At 37.4% G+C, this 27,380-nt stretch overlaps 1 protein-coding gene across 1 annotated transcript in view; it reads left to right on the top strand.

Annotated features, from left to right (window-relative positions):
* The window catches only part of LOC110021764 (vacuolar protein sorting-associated protein 18 homolog), a 98,217-nt gene extending 71,953 nt beyond the window's left edge, over positions 1–26,264 (top strand). The window contains exons 15-23 of the mRNA XM_020720386.1: positions 835–897; positions 1,153–1,283; positions 14,454–14,559; positions 20,121–20,309; positions 21,127–21,354; positions 23,106–23,261; positions 23,767–23,928; positions 25,637–25,750; positions 25,849–26,264. Coding sequence (XP_020576045.1) covers positions 835–897; positions 1,153–1,283; positions 14,454–14,559; positions 20,121–20,309; positions 21,127–21,354; positions 23,106–23,261; positions 23,767–23,928; positions 25,637–25,750; positions 25,849–26,025 — 1,326 coding nt within the window. The 3' untranslated portion in view covers positions 26,026–26,264. The remainder of the gene's footprint in view (positions 1–834; positions 898–1,152; positions 1,284–14,453; positions 14,560–20,120; positions 20,310–21,126; positions 21,355–23,105; positions 23,262–23,766; positions 23,929–25,636; positions 25,751–25,848) is intronic.
* The last annotated feature ends 1,116 nt before the right edge of the window (positions 26,265–27,380 follow it).

The raw sequence follows: 27,380 nt of genomic DNA, 5'->3' as shown, positions 1-27,380 counted from the left end.
AGTCGAAGCACCACCCGTCGTCGAATACCGCCCTAGCAAGGGAGAAGGAGACTGTAAGGAGAATCTGAAACAACAATCAAACAAAACTTAACCCTAATTCTCTCAAGCAGCAAACAAAAGGACTCTAAATGGGCAAAAAACAAAATAGGAAAAGGGGAAGGAGCTGGCGGCTGAGCCACCCTTTCTAAATGCTGCTCGATCTAGCAGGGAACTTGACCTGCAATCTTTGGGCTGGTTTTGCTGGTTCAGCTAGCTGGCCTCCTCAGCCCTGCATCACCCAAGAACACATTTTACTGTCGTTCTTACTACTATTGGAAATATTAGCACATTTGTATTAATGTATATATTACGTTTTCAGGTTTAAATCTTATCATGCTTTGTTTTCTTAATTGTTTAAAGATGAGCATCAGTTTGTAATGCTTAAAGTATTTTGGCAGCTACTTTTTTACTTGAGTGCTTTTACTGTTTATTTAAGCTGGTTTTTTTTAATATTGTGATATTTATTAGAAACTGACCATTTCCCTTTCCTTGTATATTGTGGGATCAAATCCACGAAACATACATGATATTGCTGTCAAAGTAGGTGTTTCTTGTGTTTGAATTCCAAGCCTAGTCGTTGACCTGGGATATGCTCTCGTTTGTCTCAGGACCTGCTTTTTTAATTCTTAGCTTGTTCATTAAATCTCTGCTACTCTAATAGCAAGTAAACTTTCGTCATGCAATATACAGCCTTTTGACTGCAGAAATAATAAGTAATTATTTGACTCGCTTACTTGACCTTTCCCATAGAGTTTTCTATATTTAACTGATATCTCTTTTACTGAATGGGTTTAGCAAGGGGAAATAAAGAAAGCACTTGAGGTTCTCCAGAGACCTAATGTTCTTGTTGATCTTCAGGTATTAACCTCATACGCCAATTTTCATTGTATTTTTGTTCATCTTACAGATTGCTCTATTGATGCTTTAATCTTGTCCACTTTTTGGAACATACATTAGAAGTATACACGTTCTATACATACTCATATGTGAATTATGTATTTGCTTTATATTCATAAATAATACATAGATTAGCAGGGTTGTGTGCGAGAATCATATATTATACTGATAGTCTCATTAATTGTTTGAATGATCATTTTTTTTTTGTTGTTGTAGTACAAATTTGCTCCTGATCTGATCATGCTTGATGCATATGAGACCGTTGAATCGTGGATGACTACAGACAAACTTAATCCAAGGAAGTTAATTCCTGCAATGATGCGTTATGCAAGTGAACCACATGCCAAGTATGCTATCTTCTTTCAGTTTCTTGTTGTAGCATTTTACTATTTGTGCCAATGACATTCTTAAACTGTGAATTATCAGTTCTGCTTTGTCATTTGATTAGCATCTCCATATTGTTTTCGTTAAAGCTTGGAATTGTATGCGATCTTGGCTTATTAAAAATGAGTATGCTAATTGCATATACATTGCAGTTGGCCCTTGAATTCTGGCCACATGCATGCATCCACTTGGTGATTGCCAAATTAGTTTGTCAATTCATTAACTTCATTACATAAATCGACTCCAAACACAACAGGATTAGCTATTACATGTAATGTCTATGTGTTTTATCATGAAGAGGATACATTAGGCATTTAGACAAATGTCTTTGCCTCATTTGTCTAAGTGGCCCTCATCTGCGTCTATGTGTTTTTTCTTTTCATCATGAGATTGGATAGATGAGGCATTTTGATGAATATATTTTCCTCATTTGTGTGAATTGCCCTAACAGCAGCCTTATATGCCTTTTCCCCTTGTATGGAGCTCTTTGATGATGAATGAAAGAAAAGCATGTTTATAAAAAAAAGAAAAAGGGTGAAGGTATTTATCTAAATGTCCAGTATATCCTCTTTTATCACAAGACAAATAATAAATTTGATAACTAATTTTGCTGAGTTTGGACTTGTTTTGGGATAGATGAGGCATTTTGATGAATATCTTTTCCTCATTTGTGTGAATTGCCCTAACAGCAGCCATATATGCCTTTTCCCCTTGTATGAAGCTCTTTGATGATGAATGAAAGAAAAGCATGTTTATAAAAAAAAGAAAAAGAGAGAAGGTATTTATCTAAATGTCCAGTATATCCTCTTTTATCACAAGACAAATAATAAATTTGATAACTAATCTTGCCGAGTTTGGACTTGTTTTGGGCAATGGTGCTGACAAGGATGACCTAGATCACCCATGGTTATAATTATGACTGTTGAACCTACATCACTACTAGGAATACCAGTCTAATGGCTACAATTATGGTCATGACTACTGTTTATTTACTCTTTAGTTGCTCAAAGTGTGAAGCACAATGGGGTCTTCTTTTCTTTAATGCATTATCATCATTACCTTATCACAATTTGAGCTACTTTTTAGTGAATGCTTCGTCTAAGAATTATCGAGACTTACATAATGTGTTAAACCTTTTATTTGTCTTTTTTTGGTACATCTATCCATCTTATTTTGATCTACCCTATTTTTCTTTTTATTTTTTTCGACTTCATTTGGTATCAGCTTTATTGAAGCATTTTCTTCCTGCTGCCATACATTCCAATGTCATCAAACTGTAGTTTTTTAACCCTTCTTCAAGAAGCACTACACCCTTTTGCTTGTCTTAGCATAGCCTTTTCTCACTTCTTCGTAGTTCTTTGCACTTTTTAACATCGTATTTTGCCGCACATGGTTATATCTTAGTTATTTATTTCTCACTCTTCATGTCTCAAAGTGTGTAGTTTTTTATCTAAACTTTTTTTTATGCTTCTAGTTAAAGGAACATTTAAGTTTTTTTGTTATATTTATTATGCATAATTCTGTTTACTTCTTTTTAAAGCATTAGGTAAAGTGGTGTTTTTGTTATTTGTTGTGCTTTTGACTTGTCTAATCGATGCTCCTATGCTAATATATTTAATTTTTCCTATTCCTCCTTTTCTTAGCAACAGATATGATCACACTGTTAACGAATTTTTTAGGATGAGACATGAAATATCAATTATAGAACACAAATATGTGTTAACATATGATTGCTCTCTCTCTCTCTCTCTCTCTCTCTCTCTCTCCATACTTAACAACCTACGCTTTCAAACCCTACTGAAAATAATAATGAAGGACCCCTACCTACACGGACTGATAATCAGGAGAACCTTGCAGCTCCCCATTTTCAGGAAGTATTAGGGGTAGAGGCGACAATTCTTACCTCACATACACTTGTTGGCACAACTGTTGGCAATCTTTCAACTGCAGCACTACCACCTCATCCGAATGAGCAACAATCTTCGGATGAGGAATGACGGGTCTACACTTCCAGGAGGAAGAAGAAGAATGGTGATCTACTTGAGCTAAGGAATCTAATGGATGATACTCTGGTTACTTCGGACAATGACACGCTACTCACCAATCTGTTAGCTGGTTCCTTTCCGAGAACTAGAGGCAGAGGCAGAACTAAAGTGGGTCGACCTGGTTGATCTTTATGTACCATCTACTTTTGGGTTTTTAATTTTCTTCTTTTATTTTTTTGTGTGTTGTACCGTATGGGTTGGGTGCCTATTTAGGTCCACTCATACAACTCATCTGTACCTCTTTCTCCTTAATATAATTGCCCTTGAGCTTTATATATATATATATATAATACGATGGGCTTTGCCCTGCTAGAGCTTGCTCTAGTGGTGATTCTATGGCGACTCGAGTAGCACTCGATATCTTTACGCCGAAACGAGAATGAAGCATGTTCGTTGCCTCATCGTACTCAAAGAAGAAGGGAAGGGGAGCGTTGCAGCAGTTTCTTCGCCACCCAGCTCTCTCACGAAGCCTCGTCCCGTTCGAACAAGGGAAGGGGGAGTGTCGTAGCTAGTTCGTCGTCACCCTAGCTCACACACGAAGCTTTGGCATCACAGAGCCTTGCCTTCTTCCTATCCTTCGATCCGGACTCGTCCGACCAGGTGAAAGACTTTCGTCATCGCAAAAGCCATGTGCAATATTTCATCGGCTTCGACTTAGATTGCACCCGCAGTTTGCTCCTTCTCTTCTTCGCACAACAACTTCTCTGTTTGACAACGCTTCCCTCTGCGGCATCCTTTTTCCTTTTTTTTGTCTTCTGCTTCAATGACCACTGTTCCTCGCTCGAATCACTACCTAGGCAAAGAATCTTTTGTTGAGGCACTTGGTAAGGGTCTAGATTCTAAGAAGGTTGTCGAGCATGTGATGTTTCGTTTTTCCTCAGATCTATCATGATTTTCTTGAAGGGAAAGCCGACTGTTTGTTTGTTAAGAGGGCTTGTAGGAAGGGTGGTAGACCGCTCTTATTTTTTCAGACCACTAAGTCTCTACTCTAGTTGAAAAATTCAAATTCACACTCATTGGAAAATTTCAGTTGGGGCATCTCAAAATGGAGGTTATTTGCAAAGTTTTTAGGATCTCAAAGTTGTAGGACAATGAAAGGTGGATCTCTTTGATGGGAGACATGTGATGATACATTTGAATGCAGACGAAGACTTTGCTAGGATTTTTTTTCATGAAATTCCTCATCATTGAAGGAAAAACTATGAAGTTGCTCAATTGGTCTCCTGAATTTGATCATAACCAAGAACCACCTACAGTACCAATATGGTTGAAGTTAGCTGAGCTTAAATTGCATCTTTTCAACCATTAGGTCCTTTATTCCATTGGGTCCATGCTTGGGAGACCAATGAAATTAGATGTACTCACTTTTAATCTCACCAGACCTTCTGTTGTCATGATCATTGTAGAGAGAGATATCACTTTACCTGATATTGAAGAAATTTGGCTTAGCATTGCACATAATGGGTACTGGCAACAGATTGTCATGGAACAAAGACCATACTATTACACCCATTGTAAGATGTTTGGACACACACTTGAAAAATGTTTCAGGCGCCATCCTAATTTAAGACCTCAACCTCAAGTGCCTCACCCAACTACTGAAGAAGCACCTATTCCACATGCTGAAATGGTGGAAATTGCAACTAGAGAGGATATTGCTACTGATTTTGCCCCAGAGGAGCACCCTTCACTACCTCAACCCCCCATGTTGCTGAAAACAAGGATACTCTCATTTTTGTGTCAGATAATGCTTCTTATGCTATTAGAACAATTATTGCTGATGGTGAGGGCCCTTATACCTTGGTGGAGTGCCAAGTTCAAGTTTTGCAACAGGTAGAAGCTAATCCCTTTGATGAACAACTCGGTGATAAGTTGGGACAACCCTCGGAAGATGATTGACAAGTTTACAAAACAAGGAAGAAGAAAAAAAGACTAAAGGAACTCGTGAATTTATAGGAGGATGCTTTGTTAGTTTCAAGTGGAAGCCTTCATCACAGTTTGGTGCTCGACTCCCTCTCTAGGAAAAGAAGAAAGCCCACTCATCATGATTAAGCTCTCTGGTGGATTTTTGTCCCAAACATGAAGGCTCCTCTCGAGAAGCCCAAACCATTTTTATCTTTTTGGGGAATTTGTCTAGCTTTTTTTATTGGGCATACTTGTACTTTTTGGTTAACTTTTGAGTCTTGTATGCCTTGTGAGTGGGTTCTTAGCACCTGCTTACTAAAATTTTTGTATCTTCTTCCTATTAGTTTTGATAAAAGTCATACAACATCAAATTAGCAAATCAAGGCAATTTAAACTAAATTGTACTAGAAAAATGATTATGATGCCAACTTTCATAAAATTTCAATGTTATCTGATTGCTTGTCAAACATATAGAAGTAATAATTTAATGGACTCTTTTAATGAACGGTTTAGATAACGAGATAAATGATTCACTAATTTCGTGGGGTAAGTGTATTCAAATCGAATGAATTTTGTTAGCATGTATAAAATGCCATCTATGAGATTACATGGAATATAATTTTAGTAGTAGTAGATCTAGTGACGGGTTGTAGATATGAGCGATCAAATCATTAAAAGAAGTGAACATTTAGATATCTCGGGTCTTTTTTTTAGTGATGGTGATATAAATGGGGATATTATTAGTAGAATTCTTGTTGGATGGTTGAAATGGAGAATTGCATCAGGCCTATTGTTTGATAGAAAAGTACCACTTAGGCTTGAAAGAATTTTTTATAAAATGGTGGCGAGATCTGCTGAGGTGGGGGATTGGGGATCTGGCTGGGCTGAACGGTTCAGCCCAATAGGTTCAACAAGGGAAGAAGTCTCAGTCCGGTGGAAAAAATTCACCCTTCTATATTTTTCCGCTTATATATCTATTATAATAATGGGCATTTGTTGGGTCTAGGATTTATTCTTAATTGGTTTCTGTTTTCTACCTTTAGGCATCTTCCTCTGCTAGGGTTGTAAAGGACAGTGGTGCTCTGATCGTATCCTACTCTGAGCTGGTGTTTATCTCCTCCCTACATGATTCCCTCCTCTTTGCTGCAAACCACCGTCCACCTTCCCCTCCTACTAACTGACCCAGTCGTCGGCCTTCTCTCCTCAATTTTCCTGCTCCTAGCCATAGTCCCGCTGCCTTCCAGCCTACGTGTCACTGCAAACCCCATCACATCCTCTCTATTTGCTTTCAACCTCTCCCATCTCTCTACCGAGTCGCACACAACCTGCTACCCTCCTCTAGGCTAGACAATGCCCTCTACTAATCCTTTCTGGATCATTTGCACCTCCTTTCCCCTCACACCTCTACCACACCCCTCTTCCCTACCAACCTTATCGTCTCTTACCATATTCTAAGAACTCTCACTGCTGGTTAATGGTTGCCCTGCTGTTCCTTGCGGGGAATTGATCATTATTGTGTTTTTTTTTGTTCTCGTTTGCATTTTGAATGCAACCCATTGTTTTGAGTAATAAAATTTACTTTCTATATCAGATCTTTCAGCTAACTTCGGTATCATTTGGTATCAGACCTAACCTAACCCTTGTCCTATCCTAGGGTTTCCTAACATCCGTCTTAACACTAAATTTTTTTCTTTTCAATCCTAAAGAACCTCTTCCAAACCCAGACCTTAATCATGCCACAACGGAGATACAGACTGGAAACAACCTAGGAATAGATATAGAGGGCGGTTCGTTGTCTTCAACAAAGGCTTGCGAAGATTGATCATGAAACTCAAGATGAGATTACCCTCGATCATGCTCTTGAGAGTTGAAGGGGAGATAGGAACAAGGATCTGAATTTGTTCCGCAGGAAAGACATTCACTACGAGATCGACCATGCCCCTGCATAATTCAATATCAAAGGCGGTCGAGATAGGAGCCCGCATATGAAGGACATAGAGACTTCATCGTTAAGATGGATCTACCTGAGTTTTATGGAGGTATAGATCTAAAAGATTTTATTGACCGACTGCAAACTGAGGAACGAATCTTCAAATATAAGATGCCAGAGGATAAGAAAGAGCCTCTGATTCTGGAACTAATGATGTTGAAACTAGTAGGAAAAACAGTGGAAACACAAAAATAAACTTTCATTAACATTAAAATAGATTTACAACATGACTCGAACAGAAATAACAACACAAGACATAAAACGACACAAACAAACACTCCAAAATGTATCCCATTAAGTGTTGAAGGTCGGCTACGAAGATATGAATGATTAGGATGGATGACGACAGTCACCGGAGGCGGGTGGTAGCGAAGGAAATGTGCGGACATATAGGGACAATTAGTGGGAAGGGTTGTATGTGGTTGGCAATGGTAGTTGGGGGGTGTTGGGAGGAGCTTAAAAGGAGTTTGGAAGACGCGACAACAATAATAACCTGCAGGAAGGGGGAATGGTTCGGTGTTGGGCTGACGGTGAAAGAGTTCAACAACAGAGGAGTGGGGAGGAGAAGGCTTGAAGAAGATAAACAGGATGATACAATCACCACATCGGAGGGGATACAACCGGAGCACCCACCTCCTCGGATACAACCCATAAAGGGGAAAGAGACTCCACACAGGAGATATGAAACTGAACACATCAAGAACTAACTTGCCACACACCTAGGACAGCTATTTATAGGTTCATCTGGACGTAGAAAACTTTTGCACAAAGGAACGAGGTCAAGAGGAGTCCATAAACTCTTCCTAGAAAAGAATCGGTGCGAAGTAGCCCCTTGGATTTGCACAACTTCCTCACGGATCGCGAAATTTCGCGATCACTCCGCTCTCACATAGTTTCTCCCACTTTCGCAACTTTGTGTGGTTTCACGTTCCCGTGAAATCTCACGGGGCTTTGATCTCGCGGGATCAATGTCCCCGAATCGGGGCATTGTTTTTAGCACCTATATTAGGGCACTGACAGTGCTCGCGTCAGTCTCTTGGGGTTGGGGGAGTTTCGACTTCATTGTCGAAGCTTCCATTTCGTTATCAGCCGTCTTGGATCCCACTATCGACTGCATTGTTGCCTGAGATATTGGCGAATCTTCTCCATTTCGCAAGCAAATGTCCATATCGATCTGTGCTCTTGAGGTTGTGAACCACATCAATACTGTTGAATAGTCCAAAAGTAACCCACAATTGGTTCATATGGGCGTGTAGTGGGAATAATCTGACCCTTCTCGCATGGCGGTGGTGCTACTGGTACGACATTGTCTTCACATAACCTCGGTTGTATCTGTTCAGTATCGGGGGCAGGTGTCTCTGTCCTCTCACCTGGTGTCATCCTTAAAATTGGTTCCGCTGTTGCTGAAAAGGGATCCCGTGACCTCGAGCTCTGTCGAAGCAAGCAGGGTGATGTGCTTCCCATCTTTGGTGAAAGAATATGTGTTTCTATATTCGTCATGTTGAGTCTTTTGATCAAATTGTCACGATCTTCCCAGCAGAAGGTGGTAGACATCCATAGAGATCATATCACACCACACCTGGCCCTGCAGCCGACCTCTGATAAAAAATTTTATCAAACATCTTCGGTTGATGCTGACCCGATTTTCTTTCGGCCACGTAAGTGAATATAGTAAAGAATGTCTCTGCTTTGTGAGTCTTAATTTCTTTACCATCTGTGTCGATATCACGTTCTTGCTACTTCCGCTGTCGACGATGAGACTGCATATTTTTCCTTTCACTGTGCAGTGGGTGTACAATATGTTGTGGTGAAGCTACTGCAAATCCTTATTGTCCTCGGTCTGCATGAACCGTAGTGTCACAAGCACCTCTTCCTCATCTGGGGGAAGCCGATACACCTCATGTTGTTCCTCGGCTTTCTCTTCATCTCTAATTTCTTCCACGTCGCCCTGATCAGTAAGTAAGACTACTCTGTTCATGGGGCAGCTGAAGGTAATGTGGTCATAATAGTGACACATTTCCTGGTTGGTACAGTGTTGGAGGTGCTGCTTTTCTCCTGCTTCTCGCTCTGATTCAGACTATCATTCTTATGTCCATGCATGCTAGTCTCTCCTGAGCTGCCCTTGTTTGTTTTGATAACTGTAGGTAGTTGCTTGCCTGATGGTTGCGGTCGGAAGGATGACTGCTGCCTACTTTGTTTCCACTTTCATGGCCAGTTTCTGGACATCTCCCAATGTCCAGTACTGTTGCAGTTGCACCACATTGCTAATGGCAGATTTCAGACCTCCCAAGTTATCTAGCCATCGTATGTATCTCTGGTTTTGTCTGTTTACATGTTAGTTGTAAATGTTCGAATTGGGTTATGAACTCTTCAACTGAAAGATCTTTCTGCTGCAAGTTGTGGAGCTTCAGAGACATCCTGGCGATAGTGGGGTGGGAGGTACTTTTTTTGCCTTACCCTCTTCATGTTCTCCCACCTAGTGATCTTTTTAGTGCCTTCTCTTTGCCTCTACACATTTTCCCACCATAGGGAAGCGTTCTCCTTTAGCTTAATGGGGACTAGCTTGACCCGCCTTTTCTCTAGTACCTCCTTATATTCGAAGATCCATTCAACAGTTTGTAGCCACTCAAGGAATTCATCCAGATCCATGCCTCCTTCAAACTCGAGTAAATTACGTTGATCCCATTGTCTCTGGTTCTTCTACTTGTTTCTCCTCTCGGTAATTCTCCCTTTGGGAGGGATTCAAAGATTCCTCTCTAGGCCTTCTCTAATACTAGATCCCGAAACATCGTGGTCTGCCTTCTTTATCACCAAAAGTCTCCACATGGAAGGGATTCAAATTGTCAGTTCTTTCTCCCCTTTGACACTCCAGATTCGGGTCGAAGGTGGTCTCCACCTGTGTTACTTCTTCAATCTCCGCAAGTCTCTGTTGAAGACGATAGAGCTCTCTCCTTAACTCTTCCTGGGTAGGCTCGGGCATGCATCTCTGGGGTGGCATGGCTAGGGAATAAAGAATAGGAAAGAAGAATTTTATTGGGGTTAGGGTTTGGGTTGTTGAAGGTATATTTAGCGGTAGGAAAGAGGCTTTTGGTTTATAGCGGATACTTAGAAACTCTAGGATAGAATTAAAGTTGGACTAGCTCTGATATCAAATTATACCAATTCTAGTAAGGGAAACAGTGAGAACATAAAAATAAACTTTCATTAACATTAAAATAGGATTACAACATGACTCGAACGGAAATAACAACATAAGATATAAAACGATACAAAAAAACAGTCCTAAATGTATCCCATTGGGTGATGTAGGTTGGCTAGGGGGATAGGAATGATTAGGAGGGATGACGACAGTCACAGGATGTAGATGGTAGCAAAGGAAAGGTGTGGAACTATAGGGACAATAACTGTGAAGGGTTTTAGGTGGTTGACAGCGGTAGTGAGGGGTGTTGGGAGGAGCTTGAAAGGAGTTAGGAATGTGGGACAACAATAATAACTTTCATGAAGGGGGAATGGTTTGGTTTTGGAGTGACGGTGGGAGAGTTCAACGGTGGAGGAGTGTGGAGGAGAAGATTTGGAGAAGGTGAAAGGAAGGATACGATCACCACCTCGGAGGAGGTACAACCAGAGTACCACTTTCTTCTCAGTTACAACCCACAATGGGGAAAGTGACTCCATACAGGAGATATGAAACTGAACACAATAAGAACTGACTTTCCACACACATAGGACGACAACAATTTATAGGTTCCCTCGGACGAAAAAAGTTTCTATACAAAGGAAAGAGGTGGAAAAGACGAGGAATCTATAAAACTCTTCCCATAAAAGAACAGTGCGAACTGATACAATAAGAACTAAAGTTGGACTAGCTTTGATATCAAATGATACCAAAACTAGTAGGGGAAACCGTGAGAACATAAAAATAAACTTTCATTAACATTAAAATAAAATTGCAACAAGAACGTAAATCACAACACAAGATATAAAACGATACAAAAAAACAGTCCTTAATGTATCCCATTGGGTAATGTAGGTTGGCCAGGGGGATAGGAATGATTAGGAGGGATGACGGCAGTCACGAGAGGTAAATGTAGGTTGGCCAGGGAGATAGGAATGATTAGGAGGGATGACGGCAGTCACGAGAGGTAGATGGTAACGAAGGAAATGTGTGAAACTATAGAGACAATAAGTGTGAAGGGTTTTAGGTGGTTGACAACGGTAGTGAGGGGTGTTGGGAGGAGCTTGAAAGGAGTTAGGAATGTGGGACAACAGTAATAACCTGCATGAAGGGGGAATGGTTGGATTTTGGAGTGATGGTGGGAGAGTTCAACGGCGGAGGAGTGGGGAGGAGAAGGTAAAACAGAGGATACAATCACCACCTCGGAGGGATACAGTCAGAGTACCACCTTCTCCTCAGATACAACCCACAATGGGGAAGTGACTCCACACGGGGGATATGAAACTGAACACAGTAAGAACCGACTTCACACACACATAGAACGACAACAATTTATCGGTTCTCCCGGACGGAGAAAGCTTCTACGCAAAGGAAAGAGGTGAAAAAACGAGGAATTTATGAAACTCTTCCTAGAAAAGAACCGCACGAAATAGCCCCTTTGGATCGTGTTGCCTCTTCACGGATCGGAAAATTTAGTGATCCCCTGTTTTCACGCGGGTTCTCCCTCTTTCGCGACTTCGCGCGGTTTCCTGCTCTCGCAAGAAGTCTCACGAGGCTTTAATGTTGCAGGATCAAAGGGCCCCAGCGCCCGCATCAGCTTCTTTGTGGTAGGAAAATTTACAGAGACAGAAAAAGAGAAGACTGATAAGTTTACTAAGTGAGAAAAGATAAAAAAAACAATGCAGAAGAAATACCGTCACATCATTACCGTTAGGACATGTTTTTGAGGCTCTACCATCTGTAGCAGAGAGACATTTCAGTAGAGGAGTTCACAACACAATTTGATTGACTGCAAATGAAGTGTGAACTAGTTAGCCAGAAGAACGCACTATAGCCCGGTACATTGGGGGCCTGAAGCCCACTATTAGCAATGTTGTGCAGTTACAACTATACTGGTCGTTGAGGGATGTACAAACTTTAGCCTTGAGGTGGATAGACAACAAAACAGTACAGACAACAACCATCATTTAGGCAGCATATGTCAGTTAGACAGTTATCCACGGCTATCGGCTAATGGGTTCAACATGTTAAGAAGTCTCAGTCCAACAGGAGACTAGACCGGCCCCTCTCCCTCTTTCATTGGGGGGAAATTGCCGCCCAAATTCCTTCCATTCATTTTCTATTTTTTAGCCTATATATATAATATAAATGTGTGTTTGCTGAGTTTTGGGTTTATTCTAGTTTGATTTCAGCTTTCTGCCTGTAGGCATCTTTTCCTGCCGAGGTTTTATCTAAGGGCAGGTTGTGCTCCAGTTGTATCATGTTCAGACGTGGTATTTATCTCTTTGACTCCCTTCATGATTCCCTCCTTGCTCCAAGTTGCTGGCCACCTTCCACTCCTGCTCCCTGATCCAGTCGCCAGCCTTTCCTCAGTTTTTCTGCTCCTAGCTGCAAGCCTGTTGCCTTCTAACCTGCATTGTCGCCACAAACCCCACTGCATCCTCCTTGCTTGTTGTCGGCCTCTCCCACCTCCCTACTGAGCCGCACACAACACTGCCCACCTCTACGACGTTGGTCTCCCCCCCTCTTCTAATCCTTCTCGGATTGCCTGCACCCATCTCCCCTCACCCCAACCCCACTCCCCACTCCCCACTCCCCACTGTCTCCTACCATATTCCAAGCACTCTCACCTTTAACCAAGCACTTTGCCCTTGTTTAACAACTATCTCGCCTGCCCTAGCGGGGAATTTATTGGTATTGTGTCTTTTTTCTATTCTTGTTTGTGTCTTGAATGTAACACATTGTTTTGAATAATAAAATTTACTTTCCTATTGAATCTTTCGGTCAATTTTGGTATCACTTGTAATGCTTTATGGTGCAAAATGTTAGTCTGTAAAAGAGAAGCACAAAATTAAGTGTTGCCTAGATAAGAATGCCCAGGTGTATGAGTGGATTTACACTTAAAGATAAAATACAAAACTTATATATATCAGTGAAAGGGATTGGTAGCTACAGTGACAGACAAGATTAGAAAGTGCTGCTTTAGAGGGGTTGATCGCATTAAACGTCGACCATCTAATGACCCATTTAGGGACGTAGATGTTTTAAATTTAACTTATGCTAAAAAAGGTAGAGGTAGACCTAAAAAGACTTGGATGTATAAAAAATGATCTTAATTTATTAGAGTTAAATGAAAATATGTCACTTAATAAGACAAAATGGAGAAAAAGAATTCATTTAGTCGACCCCACTTAGTGGGATAAAGGTTGTTGTTGTTGTTGATAAATGTCTTCTAGTGCAAATTTCAATGAATCTGATTTAAGAAATACTACGTAGGAGTATTACTTTTTGTTTGGGGTATTAGAAGCCACCTACTTTTCCATCTTGTTTAATCAATGCTCAAATATTATGAAAACGTTTTCAAATTAAACCACCAATTTAGTTTTAGGCTGTGAATCAGCATCAACACTCACTAAAGCAACAAAAATGCTATTGCAGTTTCTGCTTTAAATATTTCAATATTTTTGCTCCAGCCTTAAAACAGGAATATTTTCCTTGCCAAAGCTGACCACCATGTCATCTTCCTAATAACCCTAAATCATCTGTAATGGTTATTTATAATATTGAAGGTTATAAGGATAAGGATTATCTCTGTTTGTAAAATTATATTTTTAATAACAGTCATTTAAACCAAATCTAATGTCCTTCATGTGAAGTGACGTTTTTTGCAAGGGTTCAAAACTTGAAATTCAACTTAAGAGTTCAAAGGCAATAGTACCATTCAAACCAGTAGCTAGGCAGCGCCTCATGTTAGTGTACCATAAAAACTAAGCTATTTGAGATTTTCTATATTTGAGAATCAAAGCATAACTTCTTCAATCTATAAAATCAAGCTTTTTATAAAATCTTGGTAATCGATAGCATGTTCTTTTCTCTGATTAAATGATAGTGTTTGCAGTCAACTAGCTTGCAACAAGGTTCATATGCGTCTTTTGGTGATATTGACCATTTCTTTTCAAGTTTTCTGGTTTTACTCGCTGGTGATAAGGAATGATAACAATCTATTTTCTGGTTCTAGAAATGAAACACATGAGGTGATCAAGTATTTGGAATACTCTGTCCATCATTTGCATAATGAAGATCCTGGAGTCCACAACTTGCTGCTTTCCTTGTATTCAAAACAGGTTCTGTATAATTGACTCTACAATCTCTATGCGGTGCATCATCTGTTATTTCTTTATTCCTGCAATGCAACTTTATTTTGCTTGTCTAGCATGTTTCCACATAATCTGACCCTCTTTTAGTGGACAGTCCACTAGTCTAAACTGCCTTTAACCGGTGTCCTTTTTCCTGTTTCATGCAGAAGAATCGTCTAACTCACCCATTCTTTCTTCTTTCATTTAGTTTTATCTGTAATGCCTACTGTCTACACTAAAAGTCGGGTTTAGATGAGTTTGCTCATTTGCAAGCTTAACAATATCCAAATTTTGTGTAATCTATCCATTGTTTAGGTTTTCTGTCATCAATCTGATCTCCTTAAGCTTCAATAGCCATATGTGAACTCCCAAGTGTGTGAAACTCCTTAACCACATCAGCTTATAAAACAGATGATAATTAAAGTATACTAGTCAATGGTCATTGTTCAAGCACCATGCCTTTTTTTCAATCAAAGCAAATATAGGGAGGACATACTTTCTTTTCTTTCTATTCATTTTAGTCTTATTTTATAAACTCATTGGCTTTGTTGCTTGGATATTTTCGAAGAAGTATTTGACATCTAAATTGGTTATGGTAGAAATGGTAATATGAAGATGTTGCATGTGATTTATATATAGGATTATTCATTATAATACATAAAGTTTTGCTTAATGACAGCATTTGTGCAACATTTTAATAACTCATTTTTCGCACCTCACAAAAAGATTATTACAGTTATTTTTATAAAATTTTATATTTTGTTAGGATCAGTAATTCTATGGATAAAACCATTAAGTCTAAGTTTTTTTTAATATGTTACTGTTCTAGGATTTAATTAATCCTTCATTCTATTAATTCACTGTGGCATTCCAATTCCACTTGTGCAATCGAGGATTGGCTAATTGGAAAATGTAGGGCTATGACGGATTTATTGTAATCACTGAAAAATAAATAAATTAAAGTAAAATAAAAAGAATAAGTTTCATTGGATCTATGTTGGTTCAAATCAATCGTCGCCTCTAACAATTTCTTCTTAAGTACTCATTCGAACTAAAGGGATGAAATTGAGAGTGAGAACGACACAGCAGAAAGCGAGCAAGAGACAGATAATGAAGAAGAAGTTCATGTGTGAAGATAAAGAAGGAAACAGAAGAAAGGGCTTTCGAACCCTAGTCTAGGAGGGAGATGAATCTTACCTTGCATGCACATGCCTAATCGAAGTCCTGCGTGCATTGTTCTTTTTTTAGTGATGCCATGAATGGGGGAGATATTCAACGCAAAGAAGAAGATGGGAGACTGCTCTCTAGGAATTTGACATGGGAGAAGCGAAGGATGGAAGGAGCTTATCAAGCAACTCTACTTGTGTGAGAGGGGAGCGCCTGCGTGCTATCGAATCTAACGATAAGAAATGGATGCAAGTGTGCCTTTACCAAGGAAGAGGAGTGTCATGCATGTGAGAAGCCGAACCGTGTGAAGGAAGCAGGGGAGACAAGCCGCGTGCGAAAGAACCAAGCTTAGCAGTGAAATAAGTTAAGATTGGGATTTTTTGGCTTAAATTAAAGATTGTAATTTAAATTGAAAGTTTTTTATTTTAATTAATGTCAAGAAGCCTAGCGAATTACGTGTGGTTTCCTTGGGGCTTTAGAGTGCCGATTCGAGTAGTGCTATAAGAGGGAGCCAACTTATTTGAGGTTATTTAATGTAATTCCTTTTAATTATTTCATGTTTAAATCTTAAATTTTGATTTTTATCTATAAGGATATTTATTTATAGCTTTTGTATAACTAATTTAATAACAATAATAATAATAGTAAGGAGAATTAATAAAAATTTATAAGTTTCGTAAAAAAAATAATTTACTAAATATTTTTGGAATTTTTTTATATAACATAAAAATATTAAGAAATTATAAGAGAATTTATTTAAAAACTATTAATTCAATCCTATTTAATGCTTTGGAGGGATGATTCAATGTGAAGTAAAATAATGAATTTGAAGAGACTAAATACTTATTGAAGATAATTGAAAGCAAACATAATTATAATAATAGAAATAATATTTGTAATAACTTACTAAAGATTAATGATTCAATTAGAAAATATAAGTTATGAATTGGGAAATAAAATTTTAATGAGATATATTAAATAGGTAATAAACTAATTCAAGAAAATAAAGTAAATATGTAGAAGTTATAAGATTAATAATTAAACCAAAATAATGTATTAAATTATAATAACTAATTAAAAATAATGAAATTAAATATATAAAGTTTATTCAACCATAATTAAATTTAATAATATGAATTCTTCTTATTTTGTAGGCGCCAGTTTAGAGGAGTTGGAGTTTAAGAGTGCATGAAGGTTGCTGACAAGCTAGTTCAACAATGCGATTACTTGTACTTTTAAACTATAATAGTATTTAGTGCTTTTTTTTAATCTGTTATATTTTCTAATTTAATAGATTTTATATTGCAAGACTAAATTTAAAATAATTTATTTGTTCTTTAAGTTCACTTGGTCATATTGAATTGTATGTTACTAATATTTGTATATCTTCATTACCTCATAATTTAAGGTATTATATTATGTGCTATTTGTTATGAAAAAAGTGAGTCTGACTATTATGATTGTTGGTATGTGCATGCTGAATATGATAAAGTTCACCCATTTTTAATAACAGCAGGGTAGTTTAAGGTACCCGTGCACGTAAATAAAAAATATTATTAATATTGAAATGTCTAAACTAATATAATTTTAGATAGTGATTCTGTGGCGTTTGTATATATATTTGAAATATATTGATATGTGAACGCTATAGCTAGACACAACTAATGTTTAAAATCACTTTGAATGACCATATTAAATAATATAAACCATCAAATATTTTTATATTGATTTATTTTTAAGTTTAGCTAGCGTGCATATTTTTTTCCTTTTCATTGTATTACTATAGCTTAGGAGTATAAGTATTAACTGGCTATTGATAGCTTACTTTTATTTTAAACTAGCAATGTCATGTTTAAGGCTTGGGTTAGAGTTTGAACGCAAGAAGAAGTAATGCCACAACCTAAAGAAAGGTAATTCTCAATTGATTTTATTTAAATTTGTTGGTGTTTCTTTCAAATTATTCTGGATTTTAAAATGTTAGTAATATAAAATTAAAATAGAAGTTTTTTAGCACCTTTTGACCGTCTATTCCTATCTTGAAAAATTTAAAGCCTTAGGTCGGGTCGTGACAGTTATTATTGATGTATGTATATATATCCATGTATATTGAATTGATTAACTTAAGTAAGCACTCAATTGTCGATCGCTTCGTAACTGGGCTGAAACTTTAGGCTGAATTGAAGAAAAATGGGAAAGGTGAGTCTCGAGCTAGGTTTTTAAGGCAAAATTTAATTTTTATTTTTGTTAAACAAACCCCAAATCGTATTAGGCTTCACTGCTTGTATGAGGAGAAGTCCTTTTGAGTTAAAATGTTTTAGGGTTAATTTTATCTACAATTGAAGAAAATATAATAAATCAAGGAGTTTCCATTTCCTAAATTGGTTACAAAAGGACAAGATTTTGGGGTGACTAAACGAAAGCTTGTTTTGTGGACAATCATCATTTGAGTGCTATACTTAATTCTAACCTAAAAAGCAAGCTAAATTTGGTTTTTCATGCTCAAACTTATATGTGAAATTTTAATAAAATTGTAAACAGGATTTGTGATGTAAACAAGATTTTCAAAATTCTTATATAGCAATGTTATAAATATATGATTGTGCATCTTGTTAAAATTATGAAAAGCATAATTTGGGGCATGTTAACCTATATTATACTATTGAATATTATAGGTTGACAATGAAAGAAAAATGAGTTAAGTTAATAATTTTATGATGACCTGTATAGGTGAGGTGGCAAAAGTGAGCCCATATTTAAGCAAAATGGTCAACGTATTAATGACAATTTGTACAGGTAGGGTGATAAATGTGAGCCTATATTTAGTTAAAAGAGTTCAAAGAAATGATATTTTATGATAATTTGTAGAAGAAGTGGGACAAATGTGAGCTTATTGAGGCAAAATGGTAATAAAATGGATATGTTTATCGTAACCTGTACAAGTAGGATGACAAAGATGAGCACTTTTGTGTAGCCAATGAACTTAACCCACATTGATGATATATTATAAATTTAAAAGATGACCTTCTCTTCTATGTTGACTTCATGATTGAAATGAGAAAAATGAGATTCATGAAACGATTAGACTAGCATGATATCACATGTATTATGATAAAAATAGTGTTTATACCATTGTAATTTCTAATCTTCAATTAAGGCCTTTTTAGTTAAATTTCTCAATGTACAATTATACAAACTATTATGCAGCTAATTTCATTTTACAATGATTAGAAGATATTAGACTAGTCATGATACTTATTTTTATTTTTAATTAATTATGTATTGAGCTGTTATCTGGATGTGCTTATAAGCTAACTTGATATTTAGTTAAATGTTGTTTTATTTAAGAAAAAAAAGTTAAAATTGAGCTTTGATGGAAATTAGGACTTTGATTAATTACTTTTTATTTTGGTGTAAGATAAAATTGATTAGGTATGTATATGACGATGTGTTTTTGTATTATGTAAATAAACTGGATGTTTATTGTATGGATGAAATTGTTTTAGACTGTTTTCACATAATTTCATGTATTGGTCTATAAACTTCAGTGAGTTAGAAATTTAGTTGTAACATTTATTTGGTTTGCTGTGATCAATTTTATCACTCTTTTTTGATGATTTATTATTCAGAATGAAAATTGGTGATAAATTTAGTCAGATGGCATGTGCTCGTCTCTGACACCTTTTGATTGACTAGGAGTGGCCATTAATCTAAGAAACATTTTACTATTAACAGTAATTAAAAATAAGGTTAGTGAAAACAAGCTTGTTTACTTGGGCTTGCAATACTCCTTACAAGACACATCAAACATAACCGAATTTCAGGTAGGTTCCTTTTCCCATCCACCTGCTCAGAAAATTTTCGTAAAATCTGTTTCTCCAGGTTACACATATTGTAGCAGATCATAGTGCACAACCCGATCATTGCACCGAAGAACTTCTAAGAGTTCAAAGGTGTAAGTTCTTCGGTGTAACTTATCTCTGTGACTTAATCTCTGTATAAAGTGATCTTGTTAAAGTTTTTAGTATGAATTTAGCAGTTTTATTGGAGATATTTATATTATAGATTTGCAGCATTATGAAAGGAAAACCTTGTGTGAATTTCATATAATAGGTTTATTTAGTACGAACATCTTTCACTATATGTCTTTTTTCTTATGCTGAACTAGTGGCATTGTTTCAAAATTTTAAATTTTCTTTAATATCCGTTCATGTTATCTTTTGCTTGTCTTTATACATATGATTTTTGGTAGTCATAACTTCAACTTAGTGGGTGATTATGATATGACAAAATATCATTGTCTTTGTCAAAATAAATAATTCTCTTCTTAAGTTTCAACTATGGTACTTTATTAATTTATAACTGATAGAAACCTACTAACTCAGGAGGATGAAAGCATGCTTTTGAGATTTTTGCAATGCAAATTCGGGAAGGGACGAGTTGATGGGCCTGGTTTTTTCTACGATCCTAAGTATGCTTTACGCCTATGCCTTAAGGAGAAAAGGATGCGTGCTTGTGTTCATATCTATAGTATGATGTCCATGCATGAAGAAGCTGTAGCTCTTGCTTTGCAGGTAAAGTATGCTTAATGATTTATTTTGTTTATAAATAGTTGTTTTCATCAAATTGAACTTGATGTTGCCCATTTGTAGTGACTAAGTGCATGTAGTGTTGTTAATTGAAGCTTTTTGGTTAATATGTTTTTGGTGAAATAAAGATAGGTTTGGGACATAGAGTTCGCCATTTAAAACCAAGATGATACTTTGCATGTGTACTATAATGTGCTCAGTTTTTCATTTCACTTCCTGGCTTTTTATGTTCTTGATGAGCTTCGATGAAGTGTTTATATACTCTTTGGGTTGCTTGCGTCTTTCTAAATTCTTTCCAAAAATGCCCTGTAATCTTCAATTATGGGGAAAATTTTTAACATTGACCTCCATATTTGTGGTTGGGCAATGAGTCCTGTGTTTAATGGCCCTGAATTGCTATTCTGATGTCTTATTTTTGCTGTACCCATCTTTGATATAGCTGCCTTTTCTTTTGCTGTTGCTTCTGCATTAGGCATTTTTTTTCTTATGGATATCTTCTGGAGAAATGAGGATTTTTTTTTTATGAATCCACAATTATGTGTAGATTACTGGTTATTTGCGTTGCCTTTTTTTTATATATATTTTGTTTTCTTGAAAAGTATGTGCGTGCACGAGCGTGCACACACACACACACACCCCTTTGGAATTATTTTTTTCATTCTGCTGGTCGTTGCATTTGCCATAACATGGTTAGCTTCCATTATGTTCAATTTTTTAAAATATTCACGAAAAATATTTTAGTCCAATTTTTGTGATGTTTCCTGGCAGCTTCTAATCATTTCACTGTAGCTTGGTCTTCTAGGTAGACCCAGAACTTGCAATGGCTGAAGCAGATAAAGTTGAGGAGGATGAGGATCTGAGGAAGAAGCTATGGCTTATGGTTGCTAAGCATGTGATTCAGTTGGATAAGGGAATTAAGAGGGAGAATATAAGAAAGGCAATTGCATTTTTGAAGGAAACAGATGGGCTTCTGAAGATTGAGGATATTCTTCCATTTTTTCCAGACTTTACGCTTATTGATGATTTTAAAGTATGTTTCCAATACTTCAAGCATTATATTCTCCAGGGCTTTTACTTAATATACAATATAATGCAAGTTGTCATCAAAATTTCTTGGAGTGGTGCTATCACATTTCTCTCTTTTATATTCTTCCTGGTCTGAAAAAGTAGCCTGCAGTGGCAGTTTGTTTTATATGCAGTAATAAATAAATTAAGGACTTTTCAGTGCTTATTACTTTTTACAGTTCAGGAAGCTGATAGAATAAATATCTACTGTTTCAACAGCTTTATAATTTATAAATGAGCTTTCTGTGGCACTTGATTTGTTTCATAACATGCTAATGGGTAGCCTTTTTTTATGCATAAGAGGCTGTCCAAACTTCTGTTAATCTTGAAAACAATAGTTCAGAATATAAAGTTTTAGAGATTATCATGTAGGCTAATCTAAACTACAGTTTGTGTAGATGCTTAAACTATGTGATACCAGAGTTAATCAAAACAACAATAGGAACACAAATATTATTATTGAAAAGAGCAATAGACGGTTACAACCAAACACTTGAAAGGGAAATGTAACTTTAAACTAACAAATGCAACTAATCTGTATTCAAAGGTGGTGGTCGGTTTGGTGAGGGAATGGCAGGAGGAAGGTGACGAGGGGGTGGATGGTTGTAGGAGGAAGGGGAAGTTACGGCGGAGTGCGATGGGGAAAGGTGGAGGTTGGCCGGCTGAAAGACAGCAAGTAGGGGCGGTTTGAGCGCTGTTTGGGCAGCTGCAACAGGCAAGAATAATGGCGGCAGCAATGTATATTGCATGGGACTGTGGTCCCAGGCTGTGGGAGCAAAAGGGATGGCTGGACAGCGAAGACTGGCGGTTGGAATGATTGGCAGCAAGGTGGGAGTTGGTTGGAAGGGATGGCGGCGGGTGGAGGAGATAGTGGCCGGTTGTTGGAGTTGCAAGACGACAGCAAGGTTGTTGTCTGGTGGTTTCGGCAGCAAGGCGGCGGCTACAGCAAGAGGAGGAATGCAAAGGATGGAAAAGCCGGGGATAAATACCTCCGGGAGAACAATCTACAGTAGGAGCACCACTTGATCCCTTGGAAGGAGATCACCACCTTGGACGAGCTACAGTCAGAGCATCACCCGCATTTGGATACAGATCTGAAAGGGGAAGACCTGGATGCTAACGACTGTCCTGACAAAACACAATTCAAAACTGACCTTGAGTATGAAAACAACATACATATAGGCCTAGCGTAACTAAGGAGTTGACCTCACTCCAACTGGGCGGTAAATTCACGTAAAGGAAGGGTCGATTGGCCCTCTTGGATCAGTCCAAGCCCCTGCACACTCATGAAATCCTGCATTTGAATCAGGATATGATCCCTTGTCCCGCTCGTAAGCAGAAGATGCTCCCTCGTCATGATATACCTTCATAACTCTGTCAATAAGGATGTAGCAGAAACTAATTTTTTTTAGCCTAACCATTAGAATGACAGATCTCAGCATGCTTAAAATCTTGTAACTTATATGGTGAATGAATTTTCCTAGCATCCTCAATTGGTAAATTCTACTTTCAAATTGTTTGAGTGCTCGAGCAGCTGTAGGCTTTTTTGAATGAACATTTTTCTTTAAGGACTAGATCCAGAATCATTCTTTCTGTTTGACACGAAGTAAAATTATCTATTATAATTCTGTGAATTCCGCTTTCATAATATGCTTTTTATGCTCCTAAAATCTTTTTTTCCATGGAGATTCAGAAGTTCTTTCTTTACTAATTCAGGAAGCAATTTGCTCATCGCTGGCGGACTACAACAAGCAGATTGAATTATTAAAACAGGAAATGAATGATGCTACACGTGGTGCTGATAACATAAGGAGTGATATCACCGCCCTTGCTCAAAGATATGCTGTTGTTGAACGTGATGAAGAATGTGGGGTATTGACCCAAGCTTTTATCTTGGTTTGCCCATTTTTACATTTTTTTTTCCTGATCTATTTTAAATCTTAAAACACATTCATTAATTTGTTATTTGAAGTTTATATTTAATCTCCATCTCTTTTGACTGCACATTCATTAATTTGTTGAAGTTTATATTTAATCTCCATCTCTTTTGACTGTGTAGATTATGTTTTTTTTGTTTCCCTTGCTGAATGCTTACTTGCACTGCTTCTGTGCTGACTATCTTCTTTGATGATTGAAAAAGCCTTTTGAACATTTTTGTACCCAAACCTAAACTGACATTCCATGTTCTTAAGACAACAATATTAATTTTAACTTTTATTCTCATGTTTTTCTTTTTCATTGAATTTAGGATCAAAGTAATTTATGCAAAACTAGAGCGTAGTTATTGGTGCGATAAGTAGAATCATCAGTTTTAAAATAGTTAATTATATCATAGTGGAACTGCTCATCTTTCTCTAACATGGCAATGTTTTGTTAGATTTGTAAACGCAAAATATTATCCTCTGGAGGGGCTCATCAGATGGGAAGAGGTTATATGCCAATTGGACCAATGACGCCATTTTATGTTTTCCCTTGTGGGCATTCATTCCATGCGCAATGCCTGATAACTCATGTCACTCAGTGTACCCCTCAAAGCCAAGTGAGTGAAATGATCTATACTTTCTTGTATTATTATTATCTGGTTGGCCAATTACCTTTTCATTTCTACTATTATTCCTTGGATATCAGCTTTATTTCTGAAGTTAAAGTTATCCATTAAACCTTTAGAAATTTTGGTTTAACTTGCATGTGTTACACTGATACCAGAGCTAGTAGGGGAAATAGTGTAAACACAAAAAGTAAACTTTCATTAATATTAAAATAGGGTTACAACATGACTCGAATAGAAATAACAACACAAACACAAAAACGACTTAAGCAACCACTCCTAAATGTATTCCAATGGGAGGTGGAGGTCGGCGAGGTGGGTCGGGATGACTAACTAGTGTGGTCACACCAACAGAATGCTGGTGGCAGCGAGGGTAAGGTGCGGAACTATAGGGATAGCAAGTAAAGTTTAGGTGGTCGACAATGATAGTGGGGTGGATGGAAGGAGCTTGAAGGGAGTTAGGAAGTCGGGCCAACAGTAATAACTTGTAGGAAGGGGGAATGGTTGAGTGTCGGGGTGATGGAGGGAGAGTTCGATGGTTGGGGAGGGGAAAGGAGACGGTTTGAAAGGAAAGATACAATCACCACCTCGGAAAGGATACAACCGAAGCACCGCTAACTCCTCGAATTCAACCCACGAAGAGGAAATTGACTACACACGGGGGATCCAAAGTTGAATACACTCAGAATTGACTCCCTACATAACTAGGCAGCAATTTATAGGCTCAAAGTAAACTTCTGCACAAAAGGGATAGGTGGGAAGCCAAGAAGAATCCAGAAATCACTTCCCAAAAGGAAAGGATACAACCGAAGCACCGCAAACTTCTCGATTTCTCTCCCTGTCGCTGGTTCTCCCGCCAAAAAATCCGGTGCAAATAGCCTTGCTGGATCGCGAGAATTCTCGATTTCTCTCCCTGTCGCTGGTTCTCCCGCCTTTGGGAAGCCGCGGGTCCCTGCTCCGCTTCGCGCGGTTTTGTGGGGCTTCAACCCCGCTGTGTCGAAGCAACCCCCACCGAGGCGGCATACACATTGCTATATTTGGCTTTCTTGAACTTCATAATTCATATATTATGCTGATGGTCGGGTAGAAGAACTATTCTGCATCTCATGTTCCATTTTTACTAGGCATAGTGATGAGCATATCTGTATATTGTTTAATGAATTTTAAAACTATGTCAATCTTCATATCTAATAAACTAATTAATACATTTGTTAACTGAGCACGCACATAATTATGTTGTATTTCAATCTTTTGAGTCAAGTAAAAGCTTGACACTTGCATGGATTTTGTGAGCCACTCTGTACCATTAAAAAGCATTAGATAAATTACTTTATTGCATGAATACACCAATTCTACTGCAGTTTTAAATCAAAAGAAAGGATCATAAACTTATATTAGGAAGGTTGCCGAAGTGTATTAAATTGAAGCTGCCTGCCCTAATCAGAGCTTTAAATTGATAATGTTGGATTGTGCATTTATACTAGAATTGGCTTTCTGGATTATCCTTGATCCATTTGACTTTTATTCAATCGGTCCACAGTCATTTTATGTAGCCAAATTTAATTGTGTGTGGTAAATTCACAACTCCTGCATGAAGAGTCTGCTGGTGTTTCTATGATATAAACATTTCCTTATATTCCTTTTCTCATATTATTTTTTAATTCCTTGTAATCTTATTTGAATTTTATGCTGGCATTAGGCAGAACACATACTGCAACTTCAGAAGCAGCTCAGTTTACTCGGCGGGAAGCCAACGAAAGATACCGGCACCAGCACCAGTGATTCTGTCACAGGCACAGTATCTGTCAATAATGTTAGTATGGTGTTCGTGTTAAATTAGCTTTCGTGACACCGAATATCATCTTTTCTTTTATTTGGATGTTTATTCATGGATTCAAATCTTAATGGCAGCTTCGGTCGCAATTAGATGATGCTGTAGCAAGTGAGTGCCCATTCTGCGGCGAATTAATGGTTTGCGAAATATCAAAGCCCTTCATCTTCCCTGAGGAGTCAGAGCTCTTGGCTTCTTGGCAGATTAAACCCCAGTTTGCCACTCAGAAAATTCTTGCAATGTCGATGTCAATATGACTGGTGGTGGACTCTCTCTATATCTCTCACTATCTTCCTCTCTTACCTTAACTAACCAACAATCAACTAAAAATCACAGCCACATCACAAAAAGCTATGTGTGTTCTCATCCATCTGTTATGTTTTTGCTTTTTATTTGTATAATTTTAGGATTGATATTCTTTTTTTTGTTTTATTTTAAATTTGCATAGTTGTTTGCAGCTGATACATGTAATTTGATAAAGTCAATTGTTGAGTTATTGTTAATATTATTACTTCATGTTCACAAAATGAACATATAACTTAGTTGAGGATTGACCATAAATGATTTATTAGAGTATAACTTTTGAATAGCAGTAAGATGAAATTGAGATTGTAATCACAGCAGAAATTACAATCTGGAACATAATTTTATACATGTTTAGTTAGATTATCTTACATTATGATCATGGAGAGACCAAAATATTTCACTAAGCATTAGAAGGGTAAATTTATAACTATAATCATGCACAAGTATTATTGTCATGTGGCTGGAAAGATTATTATGCGTATTCTCATCGATTTCTATGTTTCTATTTTTCTACTTTCAGGATATATATATTTTGAAAGCCCAAAGGCTAATATATTAAATAAAAAGTATGGTACATATAGATTTTGTGGAAGGTTCTAAACATGGCACCCAACCCACACAAAAATCACCAAATCAAATTGTTCAAAAAAAGGAGAAAATACAACAAAAAACATAAGATATCTAAATAAAAAACCAAAAGGTAAACATGGCACCCAGCCCACAAAAAAATCACCAAATCAAATTGTTCAAAAAAAAGGAGAAAATACAACAAAAACATAAGGTATCTAAATAAAAAACCAAAAGGTGCCAAAATAAGAGTATCAGGTAGCTCGAGAGCGACCCGATTTTGTGCGGCCTCTGCCTCTAGTTCTAGGGAAGGAGCTAGCTAATAAACTAGTCAGATGAGTGTCATTGCCAGTAGTAACTAATGTATCATCAAATAGATTCCCTAGCTCGAGTCGTCCGATTTTTTTCATCCTCCTCGTGTAGACCTGTCATTTCTCATCCGAAGATTGGCTGACCTGAACAGCAGAATGGCCTGAAGTGGGTATGATATGTGTAGGTTGTTGAACATTAGAAACAACTACTTGTTGTTCCAGCTGATCTTCTATCGGGTCAAAGGAGCACTCTTATGTATCTTAGCATGTAAGTGAGTCGTCTTCAATAACAGTAAGTGGTATCAACACATTTGGAGGCATGTAAGTGGGTCATCTTCAATAACAGTAAGTGGTATCAACACATTTGGATCTGTACCTATATTATGGTGTTCTTCATCAGGAACTGCAGTGTTGGCAAGGGGGGATCC

Source organism: Phalaenopsis equestris, unplaced genomic scaffold (assembly GCF_001263595.1).
Source record: "Phalaenopsis equestris unplaced genomic scaffold, ASM126359v1 Scaffold000143, whole genome shotgun sequence".
In the NCBI taxonomy this organism is placed as follows: Eukaryota; Viridiplantae; Streptophyta; class Magnoliopsida; order Asparagales; family Orchidaceae; genus Phalaenopsis; species Phalaenopsis equestris.
The sequence above is the reverse complement of the archived record's forward strand: the minus strand, read 5'-3'. Positions and strand labels throughout refer to the sequence as shown.